The sequence below is a fragment of the Hypanus sabinus genome, chromosome 2 (genome assembly GCF_030144855.1).
Source record: "Hypanus sabinus isolate sHypSab1 chromosome 2, sHypSab1.hap1, whole genome shotgun sequence".
Taxonomy (NCBI): Eukaryota; Metazoa; Chordata; class Chondrichthyes; order Myliobatiformes; family Dasyatidae; genus Hypanus; species Hypanus sabinus.
This window is the reverse complement of record NC_082707.1, coordinates 46079117-46104367: the sequence shown is the minus strand read 5'-3', so window position 1 is coordinate 46104367 and position 25251 is coordinate 46079117. Positions and strand designations below refer to the sequence as shown.

The 25251-nt window shown below is 39.8% G+C and overlaps 1 protein-coding gene across 3 annotated transcripts in view; it reads right to left on the bottom strand.

The window, feature by feature from the left end:
- Positions 1–21726, bottom strand: part of LOC132378466 (arf-GAP with coiled-coil, ANK repeat and PH domain-containing protein 2-like) — a 124399-nt gene extending 102673 nt beyond the window's left edge. For all 3 annotated transcript variants that reach the window (XM_059945402.1, XM_059945409.1, XM_059945417.1), the window contains exon 1: positions 21538–21726. In XM_059945402.1, coding sequence (XP_059801385.1) covers positions 21538–21590 — 53 coding nt within the window. In that variant the 5' untranslated portion in view covers positions 21591–21726. The remainder of the gene's footprint in view (positions 1–21537) is intronic.
- Between the last annotated feature and the right edge of the window lie 3525 nt (positions 21727–25251).

Here is a 25251-nt window from a genome sequence, read left to right as displayed (position 1 = left end):
CAAATATCCCGTGAACATTTGCCACATTTCTTCCCTATGTTTCCAATTTATGCTTCCAAGTTCCTGCCTGATAGCCTCATAGGCAAAGTGTGTACATGCCCAGCTAATCCACAGTCACTTCCAGGACAGCAGTGACATGCGGTGCATGTGGAGGTGCATCCAGAGCATCACGAATTACAAGACAAGATCACCTGACTGTGCAGGTGATACCTCCCTCTCAAATGCGCTGAATAACTTCTACGCTTGGTTTGAGGCGGAAAATGATGTGGCGGTGAGTAAGTCCACCCCTCCTACAAATGACCAGGTGCTGTGTCTCTCTGTGGCCGACGTGAGAAGAACCCTGTGCAGGGTCAACCCACGGAAGGCTGCTGGACCAGACAATATCCCCAGTAGAGTGCTCAGAGGATGTGCAGACCAGCTAGCAGATGTTCTCACTGACATCTTCAATATCTCCCTGAGCAGCGCCACCATTCCAACGTACTTCAAGGCCGCCACCATCGTCCCCATGCCGAAGAAGTCTTCAGTGTCCTGCCTAAATGACTACCGTCCCGTGGCACTTACATCCATCATCATGAAATGGTGAGAGGCTCGTCAGGAGGCATATCAAGATCCTGCTGCCCCCCCTCACTGGACCCCCTGCAGTTTGCGTACCATCCCAACTGCTCAACAGATGATGCCATTGCCACCACCCTCCACCTGGCCCTCACCCACCTGGACAAAAAAGACACATACATTCAGATGCTGTTCACAGACTTTGGTTCAGCATTCAACACAATCATCCCTCAGAAACTGATTGGAAAGCTGAGCCTACTGGGCCTGAGCACCTCCCTCTGGATCCTAGACTTCCTGACTGGGAGACCTCATTCAGTCCGGATTGGGAGCAGCATCTCCAACACCATCACACTGAGCACTGGGGCTCCCCAGGGTTGCGTGCTCAGTCCACTGCTGTTCACTCTGCTGACCCACGACTGTGCTGCAACACACAGCTCGAACCATATCATCAAGTTCGCCAATGACACCACTGTGGTGGGTCTCATCAGCAAGAACGACAAGTCAGCTTACAGAGAGGAGGTGCAGCAGCTAACGGACTGGTGCAGAGCCAACAACCTGTCTCAATGTGAATAAAACAAAAGAGATGGTTGTTGACTTCAGGAAGGCACGGAGCGACTGCTCCCCGCTGAACATCGACGGCTCCTCGGTAGAGATCGTAAACAGCACCAAATTTCTTGGTGTTCAACTGACGGAGAATCTCACCTGGTCCCTCAACACCAGCTCCATAGCAAAGAAAGCCCAGCCACATCTCTACTTTTTGCGAAGGCTGAGGAAAGTCCATCTCCCAACCCCTATCCTCATCTCATTCTACAGGAGTTGTATTGAGTGCATCTTGAGCAGCTGCATCACTGCCTGGTTCGGAAATTGCACCACCTTGGATCGCAAGACCCTGCAGCGGATTGTGAGGTCAGCTGAGAAGATCATCTCTCCCGCCATCACGGATATTTACACTACACACTGCATCCGCAAAGGAAACAGCATTATGAAGGACCCTATGCACCCCTCATACAATCTCTTCTCCCTCCTGCTGTCTGGGAAAAGGCTCCGAAGCATTCGGGCTCTCACAACCAGACAATGTAACAGTTTCTTCCCCCAAGCTATCAGACTCCTCAATACCCGAAGCCTGGACTGACACCTTGCCCTACAGTCCTGTTCATTATTTATTGTAATGCCTGCCCTGTTTGTGTGCACTTTATGCAGTCCAGTCTAGGTCTGTTGTCTAGTGTAGCTTTCTCTGTGTTGTTGTTTGTTTTTTTTTTAATTACGTAGTTCAGTCTAGTTTTTTTGTACTGTGTCATGTAACACCATGGTCCTGAAAAATGTTGTCTCATTTTTACTATGCACTGTACCAGCAGTTATGGTCAAAATGACAATAAAAGTTGACTTGACTTGACATTTCCCCTTACTTCAATTAAACTTTTCCCTAACTTGTCTGTTCCTATCCCTCTCCAATGCTATGGTAAAAGAGATAGAATCGTGATCACTATCTCCAAAATGCTCTCCCACTGAGAGACCTGACACCTGACCAGGTTCATTTCCCAATACCAGATCAAGAACCACATCTACTCTTGTAAGCTTATCTACATATTATGTCAAGAAACCTTCCTGAACACACCTAACAAACTCCACCCCATCTAAACCCCTCATTCTAGGGAGATGCCAATCAATAGTTGGGAAATTTAAATCTCCCACCACAACAACCCTGTTATTATTACTCCTTTCCAGAAACTGTCTCCCTTTCTGCTCATCGATGTCTCTGTTACTATTGGGTGGTTTATAAAAAACACCCAGTAGAGTTATTGACCCCTTCCCATTCCTAACTTCCACCAACAGAGACTCCGTAGACAACCCCTCCATGACTTCCTCCTTTTCTGTAGCCATGACACTATCTCTGATCAACAGTGCCACACCCTCACATCTTTTGCCTCCCTCCCTGTCCTTTCTGAAACATCTCAAGCCTGGCACTTGAAACCATTTCTGCCCCTGCACCATCCAAGGCTCTGTAATGGCCACCACATCATAGCTCCAAGTGCTGATCCACGTAACTCTTGCAATTCCTGACACTACTAACCATTGCCATGGACTTTCCTACCAAAATGACTTTTTCTTAAAAGTCAAGACTTCCATACAGCAGTGTTTGACCCAATGAGAATGGTAGAATAGCCAGGGGACAATGTCAAGCTCTGATGCTGGCCGCTGTAACTGCACACACTTGGGCCAATGAAAACATCCCTGTCTATCATGTGCAAAGTCTTTGCCCTTACCACCATCACCTCCAACAATAAAAACTCTTTTCCAGCTCAGACAGCCTCCAAAAAGAACACAAGGACATCATAAGTATTGACTTGAACTTGCACCACTGCTCTTTCATCATTGCAAATCTGAAACATCGGAACTCCCTACCCAAAGGCACCTTTGTCACCCAAATTATAGAAGATTATAAAGGTAGCTCAGCATTACTTAAGACAATTATAACTGGATAAATTCCAGCTTTTCCTTTAATGCCCACATTCCAAAAGTAACGGAAATCCAAATTACTTCTCTGAATTCTATACTTACACTTGGAATTTTACCTTCCAACATTTTTCGTTGAATGACATTAACATTAGGTCAGAAAAAAGCTCAAGAAACATCAAAGCAGATAGTACATTATGCTTCAGTCAGAATGTTGTCGAGGGCCCCAAATTATGATTTACCCCACAGGTTCCTCGTATTGGTGCAATGAGAAACAGCCTAATAGCATCACATCTGCACCTTCGTTATGGTCTGCCTGGAGATAACCTTGATTTTAATTCCACATTGAATTAACCTATTAATTTTGTTAATAATGCAGATAAACCTCATCTTCAAAAATGGTGGCACATTATAAAATGAGAGTAAAACTTGCTGACTGAATTATTCAAACTCAACCTATTAGGTGGTGAAAAGCTACACTAAGATTTGCAAATTTGAAACAATCTGAAAATGCAACATATACAGAGTAAAAGATGAATGTGTCAGGTGAATGGACAGCATGGTAACGTGGTGACTAACACAACATTTTACAGTACCAGCAATGCAGGTTCAATTCCCACCACTGTGTGAGGAGTTTATACGTTCTCCCCATGACCGCTTGCATTTCCTCTGAGTGTTCTGATTTCCTCCCACAGTCCAAAGACCTTCTAATTGGTAGGTTAGTTGATCATTGTAAATTGCTCCATGATTAGGCTAGGGATAAATCGCCGGTTGCTGGGTGGCGCTGTATCTCAATAAATAATAAAAAAATATATTTTTTAAAAATAATGGCCTTTCTTCCACATTGCAAAAACTAATCTAGTGAAAAGATATTCTAATTGTGCAAAAAACATTGTTTGCATTGAAAATTAATACGTAAATAGTGCTTAAATAAGCAGGAATGTATTATGGATTTCCCTTGAAAACTGTCAAACATGCACAAGGCAATATGCACTTTCAGTACATCATGCTTGCTTACATAATACATTCAACTGTGATCAATTCAACACAAGTATCAACCCTATGGGAACAGTAGGATTTAAAAACATGTTAGAAAATGAATTTACCAATAGATAGCTCTTCAAACAAAATAAACTTGTTTAAATGAAAGTTTAAATACACAATTGCCCTCTTAAAATTATGCCTCATACAAACTACATTATCAATGCTGGTAAAGTTACAACGGTAACTGGCAGGAATTGCAAGCTTTATACTGAGAAGGTATTTTTAGTTAATGAAATGCCATACATTGATTAGCACTCAGTTGATAGGAGAATGTAAAATATTTAAAAATGCAAAATGCAAGTTACCTGCACTGGTTTTTGTCAGCATTTGTGATTGAACAGTGTAAAGCTGCATTGCAAACACAATTATAGAAAGGTCTATGATCAGAAATGGTGTATACTTGCTGATTCCTTAAAACTTTGCACATAACATGTCCCAGTGAACTTGTGCCAATAGAAACAAAAACGTTAATGGAAAAACAGTTCACAAGAGGTCATGTGATCTTAACATTTTCCAGATGGATTGGTCAGAAGTCATTCTATGCAAGTTCATAAAACATGTAATGTTCCATACTTATTGTTGAATGTGACAAAATGTTCTATTCCTTTGGGAACAAACAAAACAATTTTTATTTTCCTTTTGCTTAGGCCCTCTCGTTCACCTCTGTCATTTGTGAACCTATTGGTGTAGCTTTCTGTTAGTCTTATCAAATTCAAGGCAGCAAAGGTGATGAAACTCCATTTTGATCTTGTTATTTTCAGAATCAGATTTATTATCACTAACATATGCTGTTTGGCAGCCACAGTACGAAGTGTAAACATGGTTTACCTCAGACTCTTTCCTTACTCTGTGCAGCTCCAGAAAAACTAAACACACTAAAGAAAGGATGTCATTGCACTGGAAAGTTTACAGAGGAGATTCAACAGGACATTGCCTGCAATGTAGATTTTCATCACACAGAGCAAATAGATTTGTTGCCACTCCCCAGGCGGAGAAGGCTGAGAAGCAAACTATTTGAGATTACAAAATTATAAATAGGAGGGATTAAGTAGGGAGTGAGAAATCTTTCTCCTTAGCAGAAGTATTATAGCAAGAGGATGTAGATTTAAAAATGAGAGGCAAGAGGTATCTGAAGAAAGAGTTCTTTCACCATAATGGAGGTTACTGAAATTTGGAACAATGACATCAAAAACATGTGCCAGAGGAATGCTGCAAATTGAACAGCATCAGCAAGAAGAATGGAATTGTCAAATGGATTGGATCAAAAAACTGCTTCAGAACTGTTTGTTGCTCCAAATTTGAACATCTGCATCACATCTTCAAAGAACTTCAGTTGATTCATCAAACTTACCCCTTTATGAACCCAGATTGACTCCACTCAGCCCTTTTTCTGTGACACTATTCAGTATCAATTCCAACATTCTCTTATTCCACTGACATTAAGCTGACAGGTTGATAGTTCTTTGATTTCACTCCCTCCTTTCTTAAACAATGCAGTTATATTTGCTGCCCTCCAATCAATAGGAAGAACAACAGATTACAGGATTTCCCCTGCTATACAAAAGTGGAGCATTCTTATAAAACCTTTCATCAGCCGAAATGGCGTAAAGTGAAGAAGCAATTACCATTAATTTATATGGGAAAAATTTTTGAGTGTTCCCAGACCCAAATAATAACCTACCAAATAACACACAAAACCTAAAATAACACTAACAAATAGTAAAAGCAGGAATGATGCCGACTAAGAGAGATCACTTTGCTACTGGCAGAACCAATAGTAACATCAGCAGCTTTCAAGATTCTTCTCTCTGCGTGTAAATAGTACGAATGGTGGAGTTCAATGCCCGCACAATGTCTTTATTTCGTTCATCACGATCGAAATGCTTAATTACACCCAGTTTTACGCTAAGCGTAACACCCTTGTGAGTTCTCTTAGGCTTTTCTGATACCCTAGGACACAGCTTGCTAACGGATGCACAAAATATATCCAGATAAAGCACAGATGCTCACACAGTTCAAAGCTATGGCGGCTTGATGCTGAGATGCTGAATGTAGTTCCCGAGGAAGGCGCTTGGCAGTACCACTCTCTCTGCTCGGGGTGCATGCTACCTGTATACAGTAATGGCTTGCTGCAAAACAAAGGCTGAACACTATTTTCGCTTTTCGTCTTTATTCATAAAAGCAAAAATCCTCTTTGGGTTTCTTTCGGTTAGCAAAAACAGGTACTAATGTAGGTCTTTTGCAAAAGCGAAGTGGCGTAAAGCAAACTTTCGAAAAGCGGCTGGGAGGGGGGGGGTACCTATATACAGAACATTATATGATAACCATTACATCCACTATTACCAAAAGCACTTCTGTTTAAACTCTGGGATGTAGATCACCATGTACTTGGAATCTCAAACTTCCCAACAATTATTTTTTGGCTAGTACTTATCTCTCCAGTTCACTTCCACCAAATGATTTGGCACATTTTCAGTGTCTTCTTCTGTGAAGACAGTTACAAAGTAATTCTGCTGCGGTTTCCTTCCTCCCAAGTATAAACTCCACTGTATCAAAAAGACTTGCTCCTGCTAGTCTTTTCCTTTTTGGGTACCTATAAAAGTTCCTGTTTTAGTTTTTAGCTCAGAGTTAAAAATAAATTTATTATGTCACCAAATACTGCCCTAGCATTCATTTTCTTGCAAGCATTTACAATAGAACCAAATTAAAAACTACAAATACAGACAAGCAACCAATGTTCAAAAGACAAAAAGACAAACAGTGCAAATACAAAAAAGACAGACATTAAATAAAGCTGAGAACATATGTTGTAGAGTCCTTGATGTGAGTCCATAGGCTGTACTCAATAACCAGTGCAGTGCTGTAGTAAGTGAAAATGCCCACAATGGTTAGCCTAATGGATGAAGTATATAACTATTCCTGAACCTGGTGGTATGGGACTCAAGACTCCTGTACTTCCTTTCTGAATGCAGCAGGCAGAAGAGAGCATGGATGGTAGTGTTCCCTAATGGATGCTGCTTTCTTGTGGCAGCGTGCTTTGTAGATGTACTCAGTTGTGGGGAGGGCTTGTCCTGTGATGAACTGATCTGTAATCCACCCCTTTCTGTAGGCTTTTCCGTTCTTGGGCATTGCTGTTTCCATAGCAGCTGGTTATGCAACCAGTCAGGATACTCTACACTGTGCATTTGCAGTGCCTTGAAAAAGTATTCAGGCCCCACAACTATTTTCACATCTTACTATCTCATTTTCTCAATTTAAAATATATTGAAGTAGGGATATTTGAGTTAATCTACAAAACATGGTGCATGTCAATCAAAAGAAAAATTCCAACACCTGTCAACAATTTACTAAAAATTAAAAGCTAAAATTGTGAGGCTTGAAAGGTATTCATCCCCTTTGTATTTACACTAATTTTCCTCAGGTGCAATACTGCATACAAAAGATTGAAAGGTTCATTTATTACCAAAGTATACATCTCTGACATTCTTTTCCAGATTGCCACAAAAACAAGAAAACAAAAGGCAAGACAATCACCAACCCCCAAATTCCCCCCATCCAGCAGAGAACAAAATCTGAACTGGAACATAGACCCCCAATTCCCCATCCCTTGCACAAAAAAAAAAGATTATGCAATAAACACAGAATACAAAAAACTACAAGACTGAAAAAATGTCCATTGTCCAAATCCAAAACACAGAAAACCCCAGTAACATTCTTCGAGCAGAGCAGCAGGCCATACAGTCCTTCCTCTCCGGCAGCAGAGCGATCCCACCAACAATCAAAAGGCAGGCAACCAGTGCTCACCTTCCAAATTCACCACAATGTTTCAATCTCCCTCATTGCTTTAATCGGTGAACAATCCATAAAATGGAATGGAACATCAACTCATGCCCCCACAGCCTTCTTGCTGAGGCTCGGAGTCCTCTCAGAGACAGCAAAGCACTAGATCACCCAAACTAGGTCTCAAAACTGCAAATCCCAGGCTCCAACGGTCCCAAAAACACATTCAAGATGAAAAACAGATGTAAAAGAATCAGAATCAGGTTTATTATCACCTGATTCGCAGCAGCAGTTCAATGCAATACATAATATAGAAAAAATAAATCAATTAAAGCATACGTATATAGATCAAAAATAGTGCAAAAAACAGAAATATTATATATTAAAAAAGTGAGGTAGTGTCCAAAGATTCAGTGTCCAATTAGGAATCAGATGGCAGAGGGGAAGAAGCTGTTCCTGAATCGCTGAGTGTGTGCCTTCAGGCTTCTGTATCTCCTACCTGATGGTAACAGTGAGAAAAGGGCATACTCTGGGTGCTGGAGGTCCTTATAATGGACACTGTCTTTCTGAGGCACCGCTCCCTGAAGATGTCCTAGGTACTTTGTAGGCTAGTATCCAAGCTGCAGCTAACTAGATTTACAACCCACTGCAGTATCTTTTGGTCCTGTGCAGTAGACACCCCCCCTGTCCCCAATACCAGACAGAGATGCAGCCTGTCAGAATGCTCTCCACAGTACATCCATAGAAGTTCTTAAGAGTATTTGTTGACATGCCAAATCTCTTCAAATTCAAACTCCTAATGAAGTATAGCTGCTGTTTTGCCTTCTTTACAATTGCATCGGTATGTTGGGACCAGGTTAGATCCTCAGAGATCCTGACACTCAAGAATTTGAAACTGCTCACTCTCTCCACTTCTGATCCCTTTATGAGGTTTGGTATATGTTCCTTCATCTTACTCTTCCTGAAGTCCAGAAGGAACATTGTTTCGTTTTTACTGTGTACTTACCAGCAGTTTATGGTTAAAATAACAAAAAGTGACAACTTTTGCTGCAACATGACTCCACTAGTTGGCATATCTCACTCCTGTACGCCCTCCCTTCACCACCTGAGATTGTACCAATAATGGTTGTATCGTCAGCAAATTTATAGATGGTGTTTGAGCTATGCCTAGCCACACAGTCATGGGTATATAGAGGGGAGAGCAGTGGGCTAAGCACACACCCCTGAGGACATAAAATTGAAACAAATAGTTTTGTGGTCTATCTATAAGATATCAACCGTGTGAGCGTTGTACACATTTTGACCGCAACCTGATGAAGGGTCTCAGCCCAAAACGTTGACTGCTTATTCTTTTCCATAGATGCTGCCTAGCCTGCTGAGTTCCACCAGCATGTGAGTGTTCCTCTGTATTTCTAGCATTTGCAGATTTTATTGTGTGTGATATTACTTTACCAACTCACCCATTTTGATGATGTAGAAAATTGGAGGATCACCTGTTTTCAATGAATTCATAAGAACAAATACCCCCCACACCGTAAAGTCCAACAGTATGTCCATCAGACCAAACCAAAATAAATACAATAGAGCACTCAAGACAAGTCAGGAAAATGGTAATAGAGAGTCACAAATCTGGGAAGTGTACAAGATCATCTCAAAAGCACCAAACGTACCTCAGAGCTCAGTGCAGTTCCTCATGAAAAAAAGTGGAAAAAGCATGAAACCATAACCATGCTGCCTAGGTCAGACAATCCTTTAGTCACTGGAGAAGAATGGCACTTGTAAGAGAGGCAACTCTGACATCAGTCACTGACTGAGCTGCAGAAGTGTGTGGCTGTAACTAGAAATGAAGTTCATGGCTCCACAATCTCCAAGGCCTTCCACAAAAAGGGTTTTTAATGGAAGAGTGGCGAGGAAGAAGCCCTGGCTAAAAGAAAAAAAAAAATCCTTGCCCATAAAGACTTTGCAAAGTGTCACTTAGAAGATACCGTACAGACATAGGTGGTCTTGTGGTCCGATGAGAGTATAGCAGAATTTTATGGCCTCAATACTATGCAATATGTATGGCAAAAATCTAATACTGCACTTCAACCAGGTAACACCATCCCTACTGTGAAGTATGGTGGAGTTGGCATCATGATATGGGAATGCTTTTCAGCAGCAGGGACTGGAAATCTATTTAGGATTGATGAGAAGAAGAAAGCTGCTAAATACAGAGGGATCTGGATAAAACCTGCTAGCCTCCACCAGAAAGCATAAACTGGGGAGGAAGTGCATCTTTCAACAGGAGAACTACCCAAAACACACTGTCAAAGCAACCATGGGAGTAACTGCAAACGAAGAAAGTTGATGTCCTTGAGTGGTCCTGACCTTAACCAGATCAAATTTCTCTGGCAAGGCCCTAAGATTGCTGTCCACTGCCACTCCCCATCATATTATACAAAGTTAATTGAGACCTGTCCAAAACAAAACTACTGATTGTAACAGCTGCAAGAGATGGTTCAAGGAAGTACTAAGCAAAGGGGGATTAATATTTTTGAAGTGTTGACATTTCAGTTTTTGAATTTTTTTAGTTTTTTATGCTTTACATTTTTCCCTGTTTTTTTGGGCTCTACCGTGCAGAAAGGAGCATGTGATTCACAAATAAAAATTCTCAATTAAATTGTTCAAAATACCTGGTTGCAATACTTAAGTTACATTAAAGGGTTGGGCTGAATACTTTTACAAGGCACTGTATAGAAGTTTGCCAAAGTTTTAAATGACATGTTCAGTCTTCAAACTTCTTTAAAAAAAAGTACAGGTGCTGCTGTGATTTCTTTAAAATGGCATTCAAGTGCTAGTACTGGGACAGATCCCCTCTGCTAGGAATTTAGTGTTCCTAACCCTCTCCATCTCCAATTTCCTAATGAGGACTAGCTCATGTACTCTCAATTCCTTCCTCTTGTAGTCATTAATTAGCTATTTGGCTTTGATAACATTGAGTCAGAGGCTGTTGTTGTGACACCATTCAACTAGATATTCAACCTCCCTCCTTTCATCACCACCTTTGATTCAGCCAAAAACAGTGATGTCTTCAGCAAATGTAAATATGGCTTTGGAACAGTACTTAGCCTCACAGTTATAATATGTGGATAACTAAAAGTTCACCAGGTGATTTTTTTTTGGTCCAAAATAAATGCTGAAAATCCGGTGCGTTTAATCTTATCATGCATCATAATACAATAGAACTGAGCAGTTTCACTGTAAATACCTTGTGAGTAGAGCGAACACCAAAATATATGAAATTACTCACAAATGTTCAAATTCTTTTCCATACTATAAATTTTCTGATAATGTAATTAAAGCTATGTCAGATTCTGCCCAAATCAGTTACAAAAAAAAACGAACTTTTTTTATGCTGCTTAAATGAATAAAGCCATAAGATTTTAACCATTGATTTTGTTAATGGAATGCAAAGACTATTAAAGATGAAATACCATTCAAATTGTTCATTGGAAACTGCAAGTTCATTATTCACCAGATCTATAAATAACTACTACCCTATTTGCTGGAGAGAAACAGATGCTCATGAGAAATGTCCCTTTAATATGACAATTATAGCACCTCCATTTTACTTCAGTCTGAGATAAAAAAAGAAAAAACACTTTTTGCTGAAATAAATTACTATTTGTCTCAATAGAGCCTGGTTAGAAATCACACCAACCCATACAAAATGCTGAAGGAACTCAGCAGTTCAGGCAACATCAGGACTTCAAAGGAAAGGGGAAGACAACCAGAAATACAAGACCTATTTCTTGTTCTCTGCATACATTAAGCCTCAGACACATTTGCAAACATGATAAACAAAATAACCCCAAAGAGAGCAAATATGCATCATCCATTACAAATCATAGCAACCGGGTTTTCTTTCTGTAATAAACAATAGAAATAGATAAATTTTGGGGGGAAGGGGCAGCAAACAGCAACACTGAAGTTACCATTTGGTTTTGTTTCTCTAACCAATTACTTTGATCTGCTGCTGCAAACTGCAATATTGCTTCTACAATAAAAAGGGATTTTTATACATTTTACGTCCTACGAAGTGATATTATGCAGTAAAAAAAATCTCATTCTTCCTGAACATCTCTTGCTCCCTTCCCAGAATTCAATGATCACCAAGAACTAAGAAAACAAGTTTTGCTCTCCTTACAACTCAGGAATATCTAAAGAATAATAAAGCTTGGAACAGAAAAGGTTTTACTATGAAGAGATTTCCAAATCTGGATTTGAAGCTGCATGGTTACAGAATGGCTGCAAACCTAAGAACCAGAAGCAGTAAACAAAGAAAGGGGTATTTGGAACATACTGAAATTAAAACATCTTCTAGTTGAATACAAAAGTTACATCTTGTGATTTTCATACTTTAGCTTATCAATTATGTTGTTACAAGAACACTCAGAATACCCAAGCGCTCTTGTTCTTTCAAAGCCGGCTGGTGGCGTAGTGGCATCAGCGCCAGGCTTTGGAGTGAAGGCTCCCAAGTTTGAATTCAGCCGGCTCCCTTGCATGCTTTCCATCCGTGCTGTGTTGAGCGTCGAATTAGCAACTCAGCCTCATAAAAACAAGAAAGTCTGCCAAAAAAAACGCCGTCACGATGGCGTCCCAATGACTCCAGAGATTCTTCTTTCTTCTTCTTTCAAAGAAGATTTAACCACAGTGTATGCTTATGCTTTTTGACTTAATTAAGCAAAAATTAAGTCTGAGAAACATAAATTCGCAAAAATTACCACTGTGAAATTTGAGTGATTTTCAGCTATAAGAAAAATATATTTGATAAAATCAAACTCTGACAATGCTGGAATGTTAAAACTAAAATAATTGCTGCTCAACGAACATGTTTTGTTCATACTTACATGGTTTTGTGTGCAAGCGTTCAAATTCCTGAGCTTCAAATGTCTACTTTAACTACCTCCAGGTTCACTACCTAACAAATATTACTGAAATCTCCACACTGTTTTTGAAGAACTGCATGCAGGAGAATGAAGTAACCTTACCAACAATCATGCAAATGATTCCAATAGCAAACACAAATTTTATTTTTCTTACAACTGCTTTGAACTTAAATAATACAATCAATTTACCACTTCAGAATTGCTTGTTAACTGGCTAATTAGATATTGTACCTACATAATACAAAACAATGTGCAATTATGGTTTCTTCCAAGCCTTTACCAAATCAATAATCTGAGTTTACAAAATAATTAAATCTGAGAATTTTACAAAAGGACTTGCTGTTTGTATTATATAACAACCTTTGGCAAGTAAACTCCAAATAAGTATATTGCAAATGTTGCAACAATATGGAGATAAACTGTACATGTCATGCCCATGGTAATTTTCCAAAATGTGGATTCATTTTTGCATAACAAATCCATCAAGCTGGTGACAGGCAACGAGGCAAAGAAATACATTCTGATAAAACTGCAGCACTTAAAATCAATGTTTTTTGCTAAGTAGTTACAGGAAAATCTTCAAAACTCACTGCAATTACTTTACAGACAAGACATCTTACAACACTACTGTTTCAAACAATCTTAAGGCATTTATGTCAGTCGACATTAAAATTTTCATAATCAAATTCCTCCATTTGTCTATATGAAATATTGAGACTATGTCACAAGGAAATGATAGATGTATTACAAAACCAACCTTTATTTTGTAACATTCATGGAAAAAATGGTTATACCATTTTTTCTAGATTTCACTAGGATATTCACTGGACAAACAAAAATCTCCTTGGTTACATGATGACTTTCATTTTCCAAATAATGACAAGATCTATTGCCTCAAGTGATTTGTAGTTGTTATGAGCGATGAACAGACCTGATGGAAATGGGGTGCAGAGTTAACCATTCCCAACCCCCCCCCCAAGAACTATGACCTATTGCTGTTGTTATGGAGGGGGAGAGGGGGAGAGGGGGAGAGAGGGGGAGAGAGAGAGAGAGAGAGCGCGCGCGCACGTGCACCCAGGCAAGAACACCTGCTGCAGATAAGAGGAAGAGAGAGACTGTTGATTTATTGTATTTTGATTCTTCCTGGATTATTTACCTTTCACTACAAGGACTTTACTTTGCTCGTTAACATTCCTCAGGAGACAGCAGGAGTGGCCTAATTTGATGGACACAGTCATTCAGAGTTGATGGATAGCTGAGACCCCGTTAGTAGGGATAAAAGACAGGTCGGGAGAGACACCCTTCAGACAAGCCAGAGGACACCGATCGAGTGTTGTGAACCCACAGAAAGGTGCGGGTTTTGGAGACCGCATCAGGAGATCGGTCAATAAAGCTCACAGTGTTATGGCGGGGCCGGTGGGGACTTGTGTGTGTGTCTACTCATGCCAGAGTGATGAGTCCACCACAGAAGAACGGTCTAGCTGAAGGACACAGGGGTCATAACTGAATGGCCACAATGATACGATGGAATAAGAAAGCAATAGGTTTGCCTGCTGCAGCTGTTATATCTCGCTTGCTCTCCCTCTCTCCAACGATTACAATATAACAACCACAACTACCTCAGCACACAAGAACTGAACTGAATTTTATACTTTTCTATGACAATTCATTTACCCCTAGACATTGATAGAGCTTGTTTATTATTGCTTATTATTATTCCTACACTTTTAAGTTTATTATTGCTAACTTGTTTTATATGTATATTTGCATTTTTGATACTGTACTGTGTAGTTTACTAATAAACATCTTTAGTTTTTGGTACCACCAGACTCCAACGGATTCTTCTTTCTCTGCTGGTTTGACACCCAGTTACGGGGTAACTGTCATAATCAGCAGATAACAATAGGATTATTACACGTTTTCCCACTCCCCAGAACTTAAGACTGTATTTTGATTACAACAGTTAGATTCCCTTGTGCTGGCAAATAATTTTACTTCTATTTGACTATTGATAACATTCTGGAGAAAGTAATTCATCTCTCAACTTCCGGAGGCTTCCACAATCTATAAACTCAGGAAGTGCAATGGAATTCACTCCACGTCTTGATCCAACAAGGCTCAAGAATCTTGAGAAAATCATGAGTAAACAGCCCAACTGATCAGCTGTCCAATGATTATTTTAATAATTTTAATGATTATTCCACTCCCTTCCAGGTAAATGGTAACTGCAGTTTGCACTATCTGCAAGGCCCATAACTCTGCTACCTAGAAGAACACAAGAAAAAGGCACAAGTGAACTGTGCCACCCTGAAGCTCCCTCAAAGTCAGACATTATTGCTGTTGAGTCAAAATCCGAGAGCTTGATCAGCCCTGTAGGAATATAATTCACAGAAGGCAGAAGCAGCACAAGGTGGCAAATCAACACCTTCGTAAAAGCAATTGGAGGTGAAATCAATGTTAACCTTCCATGTAATTAAAAGTAAAATCCTTATCATCTTAATTTCTCAATAATTTTGAACCAACTCTACTTAGACCATAGGACCATAAGACATAGAAACAGAATTAGGCCATTCAGCCTATCGAGTCTGTTCTGCCATTTCATCATAGCTGATCCATTTCCCTCTCAACACCATTCTCCCCTATTCTCATAGTAACATTTCATGCCTGACTAATCAAGAACCTATCAAACGCCACCTTAAATATTCCCAATGACCTCGCCTCCACAGCTGCCTGAGGCAACAAATTTGCCACCCTCTCTCTGGCTTAAGAAATTTCTAATTCCTGTTCTTAATGCATATGCCTCGATGCTGTGGCTGTCTCCTCTGCTCTGGTCCTAGACTCCCTCACTGGGGACCCATCCTCTCCACAGCCACTCTATCTAGGTCTTTTAACATTCAATAGATTTCAATAATTATTTTAATTATTATTCCCCCCCCCCCCCACCATTTTCCTAAATTGCAGCAAGTACAGGTCCAGAGCCGTCAAATGCTCCTCAAATGATAACTCTTTCATTCCAGAAACCATTCTTGTCAGCACATTCTTTCATGAACAAGGGGCACAAAGCTGATCAGAATATTCCAAGTGAGGCATCACCAGTGCCTTATAAAGTCTCAACATTACATCCTTGCTTTTATATTCTAGCCCTCTTGAAATGAATGCTAATATTGCATTTGCCTTCCTCAATACCAACTTAATCTCTAAATTAACCTTTAGTGAATCCTGCATGAGGACTCCCAGGTCCCTTTGCATCTCCGATTTTTGAATTTTCTCCCTGTTTGGAAAATATTCTACACTTTCATTCCTTCTACCAAAGTGTATGGCCATACACTTCTCAACAGCACAGTGGCATGCAAAAGTTTGGGCACCCCCGTTAAAATTTCTGTTACTGTGAATAGTTAAGTGAGTAGAAGATGAACTGATCTCCAAAAGTCAAAAGTTAAAAATGAAACATTCTTTTCAACATTTTAAGCGAGATTAGTGTATTATTTTTGTTTTCTACAATTTTAGAGTGAGAAAAAGGAAAGGAGCACCATGCAAAAGTTTGGGCACCCGAAGAGATCTGAGCTCTCAGATAACTTTTACCAAGGTCTCAGACCTTAATTAGCTTATTAGGGCTATGGCTTGTTCGCAGTCATCGCTAGGAAAGGCCAGGTGATGCAAATGTCAAAGCTTTATAAATACACTGACTCCTCAAACCTTGGCCCAACAATTAGCAGTCATGGGCTCCTCGAAGCAGCTGCCTAGCACTCCGAAAATTAAAATAAATGATGCTCACAAAGCAGAAGGCTATAAGAAGATAGCAAAGCGTTTTCAGGTAGCCATTTCCTCAGTTCGTAATGTAATTAAGAAATGGCAGTTAACAGGAACGGTGAAGGTCAAGTTGAGGTCCGGAAGACCAAGAAAACTTTCCAAGAGAACTGCTCGTAGGATTGCTAGAAAGACAAATCAAAACCCCTGTTTTACTGCAAAAGACCTTCAGGAAGATTTAGCAAACTCTGAAGTGGTGGTGCACTGTTCTACTGTGCAGCGACACCTGCACAAATATGACCTTCATGGAAGAATCATCAGAAGAAAACCTTTCCTGTATCCTCACCACAAAATTCAGCATCAGAAGTTTGCAAAGGAACATCTAAACAAGCCTGATGCATTTTCAACAAGTCCTGTGGACTGACAAAGTTAAAAGAGAACTTTTTGGCCACAATGAGCAAAGGTATGTTTGGAGAAAAAAGGGTGCAGAATTTCATGAAAAGAACACCTCTCCAACTGCTAAGCATGGAGGTGGATCGATCATGCTTTGGGCTTATGTTGCAGCCAGTGGCACGGGGAACATTTCACTGGTAGAGGGAAGAATGAATTCAATACCAGCAAATTCTAGAAGCAAACATCACACCATCTGAAAAAAAAACTGAAGGTGAAAAGAGGATGGCTTCTACAACAGGATAATGATCCTAAACATGCTTCACAATCCACAATGGGCTACCTAAAGAGGCACAAGCTGAAGGTTTTGCCATGGCCCTCACAGTCCCCCAACCTAAACATCATCAAAAATCTGTGGATAGACCTCAAAAGAGCAGTGCATGCAAGACGGCCCAAGAATCTCACAGAACTAGAAGCCTTTTGCAAGGAAGAATGGGCAAAAATCCCCCAAACAAGAATTGAAAGACTCTTAGCTGGCTACAAAAAGCGTTTACAAGCTGTGATACTTGCCAAAGGGGGTGTTACTAAATACTGACCATACAGGGTGCCCAAACTTTTGCTTCAGGCCCTTTTCCTTTTCTGTTATTTTGAAACTGTAAAAGATGGAAATAAAAAGTAATCTTGCTTAAAATATTAAAGAAATGTCTCATCTTTAACTGTATGCCTTTTACTTGCTTAGCTATTCACAGTATCAGAAATTTTGACCAAGGGTGTCCAAACTTTTGCATGCCACTGTATATTCCATCTGCCACTTCTTTGCCCATATTCCCAATCTGCCCTCTAACTATCTTGGCCACAAAGTCCTCAATTTATCATCCCAATCAGTGACATACAACGTAAAATGAAGTGGTACCAACACTGACTCCCGAGGAACACCACTAGTCACCAAAAGCCAATCAGAAAATGTACCCTTTGGTCCCGCTCTTTGTCTCCTGCCAATTTTTGCCAATGCTCTATCCATACTAGTTTCTTTCCTGTAATATTATGGACTCTTATCTTACTAAGCAGCCTCGTATCAAAGGCCCTCTGAAAAATCCAAGGGCACAACATCCACCATCTCCTTTGTCTATCCTGCTAGTTATTTCCTCAAATTCCAACAGATTTGTCAAGCAAGATATTGCTCATGATGCCTCCAATACCCCAAAATCTCATCCTTAATAATCAACTCCAACATCTTCCTAACCACTGATGTCAGCCTAACTGGCCTATAATTTCCTATCATCTGCCTCCCTCCCTTCTTAAACAGTGGAGTAGCATTTGCAATTTCCAGTTCTCCAGAACCATGCCATATCTATAAGTAAAGATTTTCCCTATTTGCCTAAAAATATGGAACACTACTCCATTCACTCACATCTTAAATCCATTTATAATTAAACTAATCTAAAAATAAACTATTTAATTTAATTGCTTTAAACAGACAACTTGAAAACCACACTGCATGCATTTAAAATAACAAGATTGTTAACAAGATTATGAGTATGCATGGAGATGGAAGAGAATAACATCACTACAGATATTTGGCTAACTGCCCTGTAATGATAATTCAACCTGCTGGTTTATGAGCTTTTATTTCAAATTTGAAGACTTTTTCCAGTAAAGACATATTAATGTCCTGGACTAGTGGGTTTACACCAGGACATTTTAAGTTAACCATGCCTTTTTTTGAAACCTTCAGAACCAAAGGTTCTGACCAAAATTACTAATATCTGTGCACAGTCTTTGTAGTGTAGCAGAAAATTTACCAAAGTTTGGTTCCAAATTACTATTTAATTTTAAAGTTCAAAGTTGGAAGACAGAACATTTTTGCTTTTACTCCTACCTCAGAGGTATAATACAACTAATAACTCAATCTGTTATCCCTATGTGCTGGACAAAAAATATCTGTAGTCAGAACATTCTAAATGCGGTGGATGAGGAACCAAGGGATATAGTCCATATGGGTACTAACAACATAGGCAGGAAGAGAGGCCAGGTCCAGCAAAGTGAATAGCATCAGACAGGAACTTCTAGAAGCTGATTGGCTAAAGCTATTTGAAGGGACAGTTCACAAGTGGCAGGCTTTTAACATCAAAATAAGAAGAGCTCAAGGGCAGCAAGTTCCCGTAATTGGCTTGATGATAGAAGGCAAAGGGTTGTTCTGCAAATTTGCAGACTGGTACCTAATGGTGCACCACAGAGATTAGTGCTGCATTTTTGTTCATCAAAAAATAGATTTGGGTGACAATGTAGGTGGCATGATCAACAATTCTGCAGATGCGACTGAAATTAGTGGTATACAGGACAGTGGTATACTCAGAAATTGGGTAAGATGGAATTTTTTTTTAAACATTTTTTAAGACCAATATGAAATGATGCATTTAGGAAGTTAATCCAAGCCAAGACATATCAAAAAGACATGACCCTGCGGAGTGCCGTTGAATAGAAAATCTCTTGGGGTATATGTGTATAGTTCCCTGAAAGAAGCAACACAGAGAGCATACGGCATGTGTGCTTCATCAGCTGAGGCAGTGAGTTCAAAAGCTAGAATGTCACATCACAGTTGTAGAAAACATTGGTGCAACCACACTCCAGGAAACATGCAACTAAACTCGAGAAAGTGCAGAAAAGGATTGCATGGATGTTGCCTGGATTGGAGGCTGTGAATTATGAGAGACTGGATAGCCTAGGCCTGTTTCCCTTGGAGTGAAGGAGACTTAAACGAAGGTGACACAATAGCGGTATGGAGTATAAAATTATGGGAAACATAAAAAGGGGTCGATAGTCCAAATTTGTTTCCCATGATAGGGATGTCTAAAACAAGAGGCTATTGGTTTAAGGTGAGGAAGAGTAGATTAAAAGGGAAGTGAGAAGTAAATGTTTCACTCAAAGAGCAGATATCCAAAATGTGCTGCCAGAGTCTGTGGTGGAAGAGGTAAGGACAGCAACATTTAAGATTGATCTGAACAGAGATCCAAGAGGACCATAACTTTGTCATGGCTTGGAGGCTTGTGCGCCTCAGTGACGCAGAGAGCCATACTGGTTGGAGTCAGGGCCTTCTGCTTTGGCTCTTAGTAGGGTCACCCATGCCAAACAGGTCAAAAGGTAGAGGCCAGACTAAGAGTGGTCCATCTGTTCTCCAGCTTTGATGGGTGCAGGTTCAGCTCAGGGCTAACAACCCTGACTGGTCAAACAAAAACAGCAAACAGCAATGAAGAATCCTTCTACATCTGTGTACGACAGTATATCTAAGTTTCCACCTAGGACTTAGATGGCTAACATTAGTGAAAACCGGGAGGACGCTGCTGCCACAGTGAAGGAAGCCCTGAACACTGTCAAGATCAAAACCAGTAGCCAAGGACAGACAGAGACTATGGATCTTCACTGCCGCAATGCACACCAGCAGGCATAACAGGCAGGAAAAATGGACAAGCACTTGAATAAGAAATGGGAGGATATGGAATTATGCAAGCAAGTGTACTAAGTATAACTAGACGATGGTCAGTATAGACATGGTAGGTCATGTTGTATAAGGCAGTGATGAGAAACCTGATTCTGATACTATGCTGTATAATTCTGACTCCATAACTCTACAAAAGACTTAACCGCTTATCCAACACACTGATTTATGTCATCTTGCTGTGCAAAACGGTTGCCAAATTTACTTGCCCATCATACCATAATAAAAGTAGATAACATGGATAAATGAGCAGTAGGCTAAATAAAGGAACAGCATTGATATCAATAAAATTATTTGCTTGAGTACTGTAAACACCAGTCGAATAACAAACCCACTTTTCTTTATCTCTCAGTAATTCATTAAATGTGAAAAATTCTGAACTTCAGTAAACGTTATACCTCCACTCACTTTCATTAATCACAACCACTATTGACTTAAATTAGAACCCAGCATCTCGATCCCAGATCGTCAAACGCAGATCTGAACAGAAATGTATCACATGACTATTATGACCTTCATATTGAATTTTATTAAGAGACGTCAAATTACAAGATTAAAAAACTGTAACATAATTCGCGTTAAATAATAACCTTGGGTCGATACCAAAAGTGATGCTTGCAGCTTTCGAAATCCCGCAAAATAAAACCTTTTTGTTAGACAATTTCTGCCAACTGACTAATCACAAATAATGAATTGGTAAAGAAACTGGTCTAGGTGCCTGCCATAAAAATTCAAATCAATGACCAAACGATTTCAGCGCGAGGACCATAACAGGTCTCTACAAAGACAATGTGATAACGCTGCTAACATTACACTACAAACTGGAACTAAAGTGGGCAAACCCCAACTGGACTGCTCCTTTAAAATAGCTGAGGTTGCAGTGCGAGTTTGACCGCCTGTTTTGGGTTAATGGTACCTTTTACTACACTTTCATTAGAATTCAGACTGGAACGGATAATTTGAACAAATAATTAACATGAAGACAAAAGAGAACAGAGAGTAAGTACCCCCTCCCCACCCCAAACACACACACACACACAGTTGTGAAGTGACAAGAAGGTACGGAACAAGATACTGTGCCGCCGAACTGCTGGAAGCTCCCAGTAGGAGGCAACTGCCCAGCCCCTTCCCAAAACAAAGGCCTACCGAAAGCGCGGCGAGTCCTTCAGGCACTCCTCGAAGTCCACCATCAGCTTCATGGCGCCTGTTCCTCGTAAAGCACTGGCTTACCGTCGCCCTTCGGTCGATGTTCAGTGTGTTTAAGGCGCGGCTCCTAATCACTCGGAGGCCCGACTATTTTGCCACATCCAGCCCAGCAACTCACACCCTACCCTACCCGCTGTGATAGACAACTACCAGACCAATGCGGACTGCGGCTCCTCCCCGTGAGCCAATAGCATCGAGCGAAGTGACGGGGGTGGGCTCAGCGGTTGGATCAAGTTTGATTGCACGAACATTCTGGGCTGGTTAAAAAAAGAGATGGGGAAGGGCGGTAGAGGTCCCAATTCAAATTATGTATTTTTAAAATTGTGTTCATCTTTTTTACGAAGAGCTATTCTTCGGAAGAACAGTGGTACACCGCTAATTTATTCATAAGGTGCACGTAGAATGTATATATTTACAAGAATATTGATACCAAAACATTATTATTGGAAGGAAGCATATGCAATAATACTGTATACATTATAATCGAAGTGACGGCGATCAATTGAGTTAAAGGTAATGATATCGCCATCTGCTGTCAATTGTGGCAAAAGGTGGGAAAGCTGGATCCAAAAGCAAAATAAATCTACCAGAAATGTAAACAGTAAAAGATGAAAATGTTCTGCAGATCAGGCGGCATCTCCGGAGAAAGAGCAGATGGTTCACATCAAGGATCTTTCAAATAGAATACTGAATATGATATTTGAGCGTATCAAGTTTTGCTTTAGGACAATTAGGTTGTACCATTAGGCAACTCAATAAAATTAATTTTATCTTAAATTACTAGTGAAAGCGACCCAATCATTCACAAACGATAACAGCTACAGCTCCGCAAGCCTAATAGTGTTTAAGATCAATTGTATCACAGGAGAAGCAAAGGAACATACGAGTCAGAAAATGTCACATTCAGGATTTGAAATATTATAGTTTGGAAGTTGGAAAGAAGAGGGAGAAGCAAGACATTAACAGAAGAGGCAAATAGCAAAAGAACACCTACAGTTTCTTTATACAAACTTGAACAATGTTGAATTTTCCGTCCAAGAATACCTGAGGCACTTTTAAAGTGCGAGAGAGAGAGAGGAGAGGGGGAGAGAGAGAGATTGATTGATTTAAGGTTAGAGCCATATGTCCTGTACAATCACATGGAAATGAAGCAAATGGCATTGCCAAGCTTCTTCTCGAGCAGCTATGTAATAGAGGACCCCAGCTGTTCATGGGGTACAGACTGAAACAATCTTTTAACTGCTGCTGAAAGATCATCAAGTTGATGAAAAAGCACTTTGGGCTGCCCAGAACCTGTTGCTCTTCCAGCGTGAGGAGATATCCCAGTGAATGCTGGTAACTGCCGTATTGTTCAGCGTGGGAATCTACGCTGAAATTCAGTTCTACCTTGCACAAGCTGTGTGGAGAAGACCTCGAAGGGATGGGTCCTGTGTAACAGCTCAAACATTGCATGGATGCATTGCTTAAGAAGGAAACATGAATGGTATTGATGATGTTGAGAAAGACAATATTTACTGCATTTTCTGAACAAAGTATATATTTGCAATAAAAAGCACAATATACTTATTGCTGGCTGTTATGGCTTTTCCCAGGTGCGCAAATTTGTGAAAAATTAATTCTTAAAATAATTCAAGGTAATCTTATTCTTTAATAGTAATATATGACTACATTTTAAATACTTCAAAGCAGCAAAGAATGAAGAAGTATCAGTTAAATGCCTGTTTGGCTTTTACTTTAAACATAGGGCAACTTTTCTCAAACTATTGCTTGTACTGTGGTACCAGGGATAACAATCATGTGCCGTCCTCATTCTCAAAAATGCAGAAGTTCCAGTCTTAAAGCTTAGCAGTGAATTATTTCAAGCATAATGTTCTGCAAATAAATGTTAACTTTAAATTGTTGTGCCTCACTGCATTCATGAAAACAATATACATTCATACTGTCAAGTTGTGGTTAAAAATTGGTCTTGCAATGCTTGCATTCCCCCACCCCCCAAATGTGCATCTTGCAAAATTCTATGCAGCTGTAGTCTTACTGCATATCCAATAGAATGCCTAAATCTTGCCTACTTCCAAAGCAAATACACCACTGAATTGTTTCTTAAAAGATCCTAGGGTTTTAATTCTCTAGTTCTTCTTCCAGCTATAATTTTCTTACATCAATTTCAAAATTTAAAATTGTAGTATTAGTAGTTGTTCAAGGAGATTTCATTCCCTTAGTCAAACTATAAAATAGCAGATTAAATTTATATAAATAACTTGCATTTACACAGGGCCTTCAATATGGTGAATCATGTCAATGCAATTCCCAGTGACATAAACAGTCAAAATTTTGAGAGTCATATCTGGAGCCACCAGAGCAAGTGACCAAAAAACTTCAAGAGTCATGTTTAAAGAATTATTCTAGAAGCACAGTGGGAGACACACAGGTTGTGAAATGTAATGACATTTAAATCCTGGACTGTTGGAGGAGAGGACACAAAGGGAGAAGCATTTTGCATAAATAAGAAAGCACAAAAAGTCAGACCCAGAGGAACAGATATCTTAGAGTTATGGGAGAAGAGATTAGAGAAAAGAAAATTAATGGTGGAATTTGAAGAGGGTGAGCAGTTGATTAAAGTGTAATTAACTTCAACTAGTACCTAGTTAATCACTTTGTCCTCAGCCTCTACAGGAATTAATCACTCATGCCTTCCCAAATGTAAACACCCAATCTCAATCACCATCTTTGAAAAGTTATACTGATTAAGGAAAGTAGAATTAGTAAGAAAATAACGCTGGGAAACTTAGTGGCACTTTGGACCTGATTATTTGAATGCCAGGGTACAAATAGGAAACAGAGAAATAGTGGCTGCATTGATTGTCATTTTCTACTTAACCTATAGAGGGTAGCATGTTTAACCTAGCCTAGGTGTTCTAAAGGATGAACCAACAGGACATTCAAAGTTGTCAACAAGACTAAACAAGGTCAACATGGATTCCTGAAAGGGAAATAGTGTTTGATAAATTTGTGAAAGATTTAATAATGCAATTGGTAGAAGAAGCAAAAGAGCTGTGACGCAGAAATTCCACATAAATGGTTAGTATGTGAAATTAAAGCACAAGGTATTGCATGATGTGTTGCCATGGATTGAGAATTGGTTCACAAGTCAGAAACAATAGGAATAAATTTATCTTTACTGGAATGGCAATAAGTAACTAGTAGGGTCCACATGCTTGTTCAGAATATAAATACTATATGTGTCTTCCATGATAAGGGAATTACATGAATATTTAGCTTGCAATGACACAAATGAATTGTGAGGAGAATGCAAAGAAGCTTCAAGGTAACATACAATTTTAGCAAGTGAGAAAAGCAACCAGATACAGAAAAACATGGATAAATGTTATCCATTATAGCAAACACAAAAATTGTGTTAGATTACCCAAAGGCAATGCATCAAAAAACGTTGCTGCCTTAAACATTAGTCACTGAAAGCAATCCGTGCAGCAAACAGTTCAGATGGCAAATGGTATATTGGGTTTCAGAGTGAAGAGGCATGAATAAGTGCCTAAGAACTTCTTGCGACAGCTATACAGAGCCATGGATAGGCAATCCCTGAACTAGTAGGTGCAGTTTTGGTCTCCTCACCCTAGAAAGGACAACACTTATATT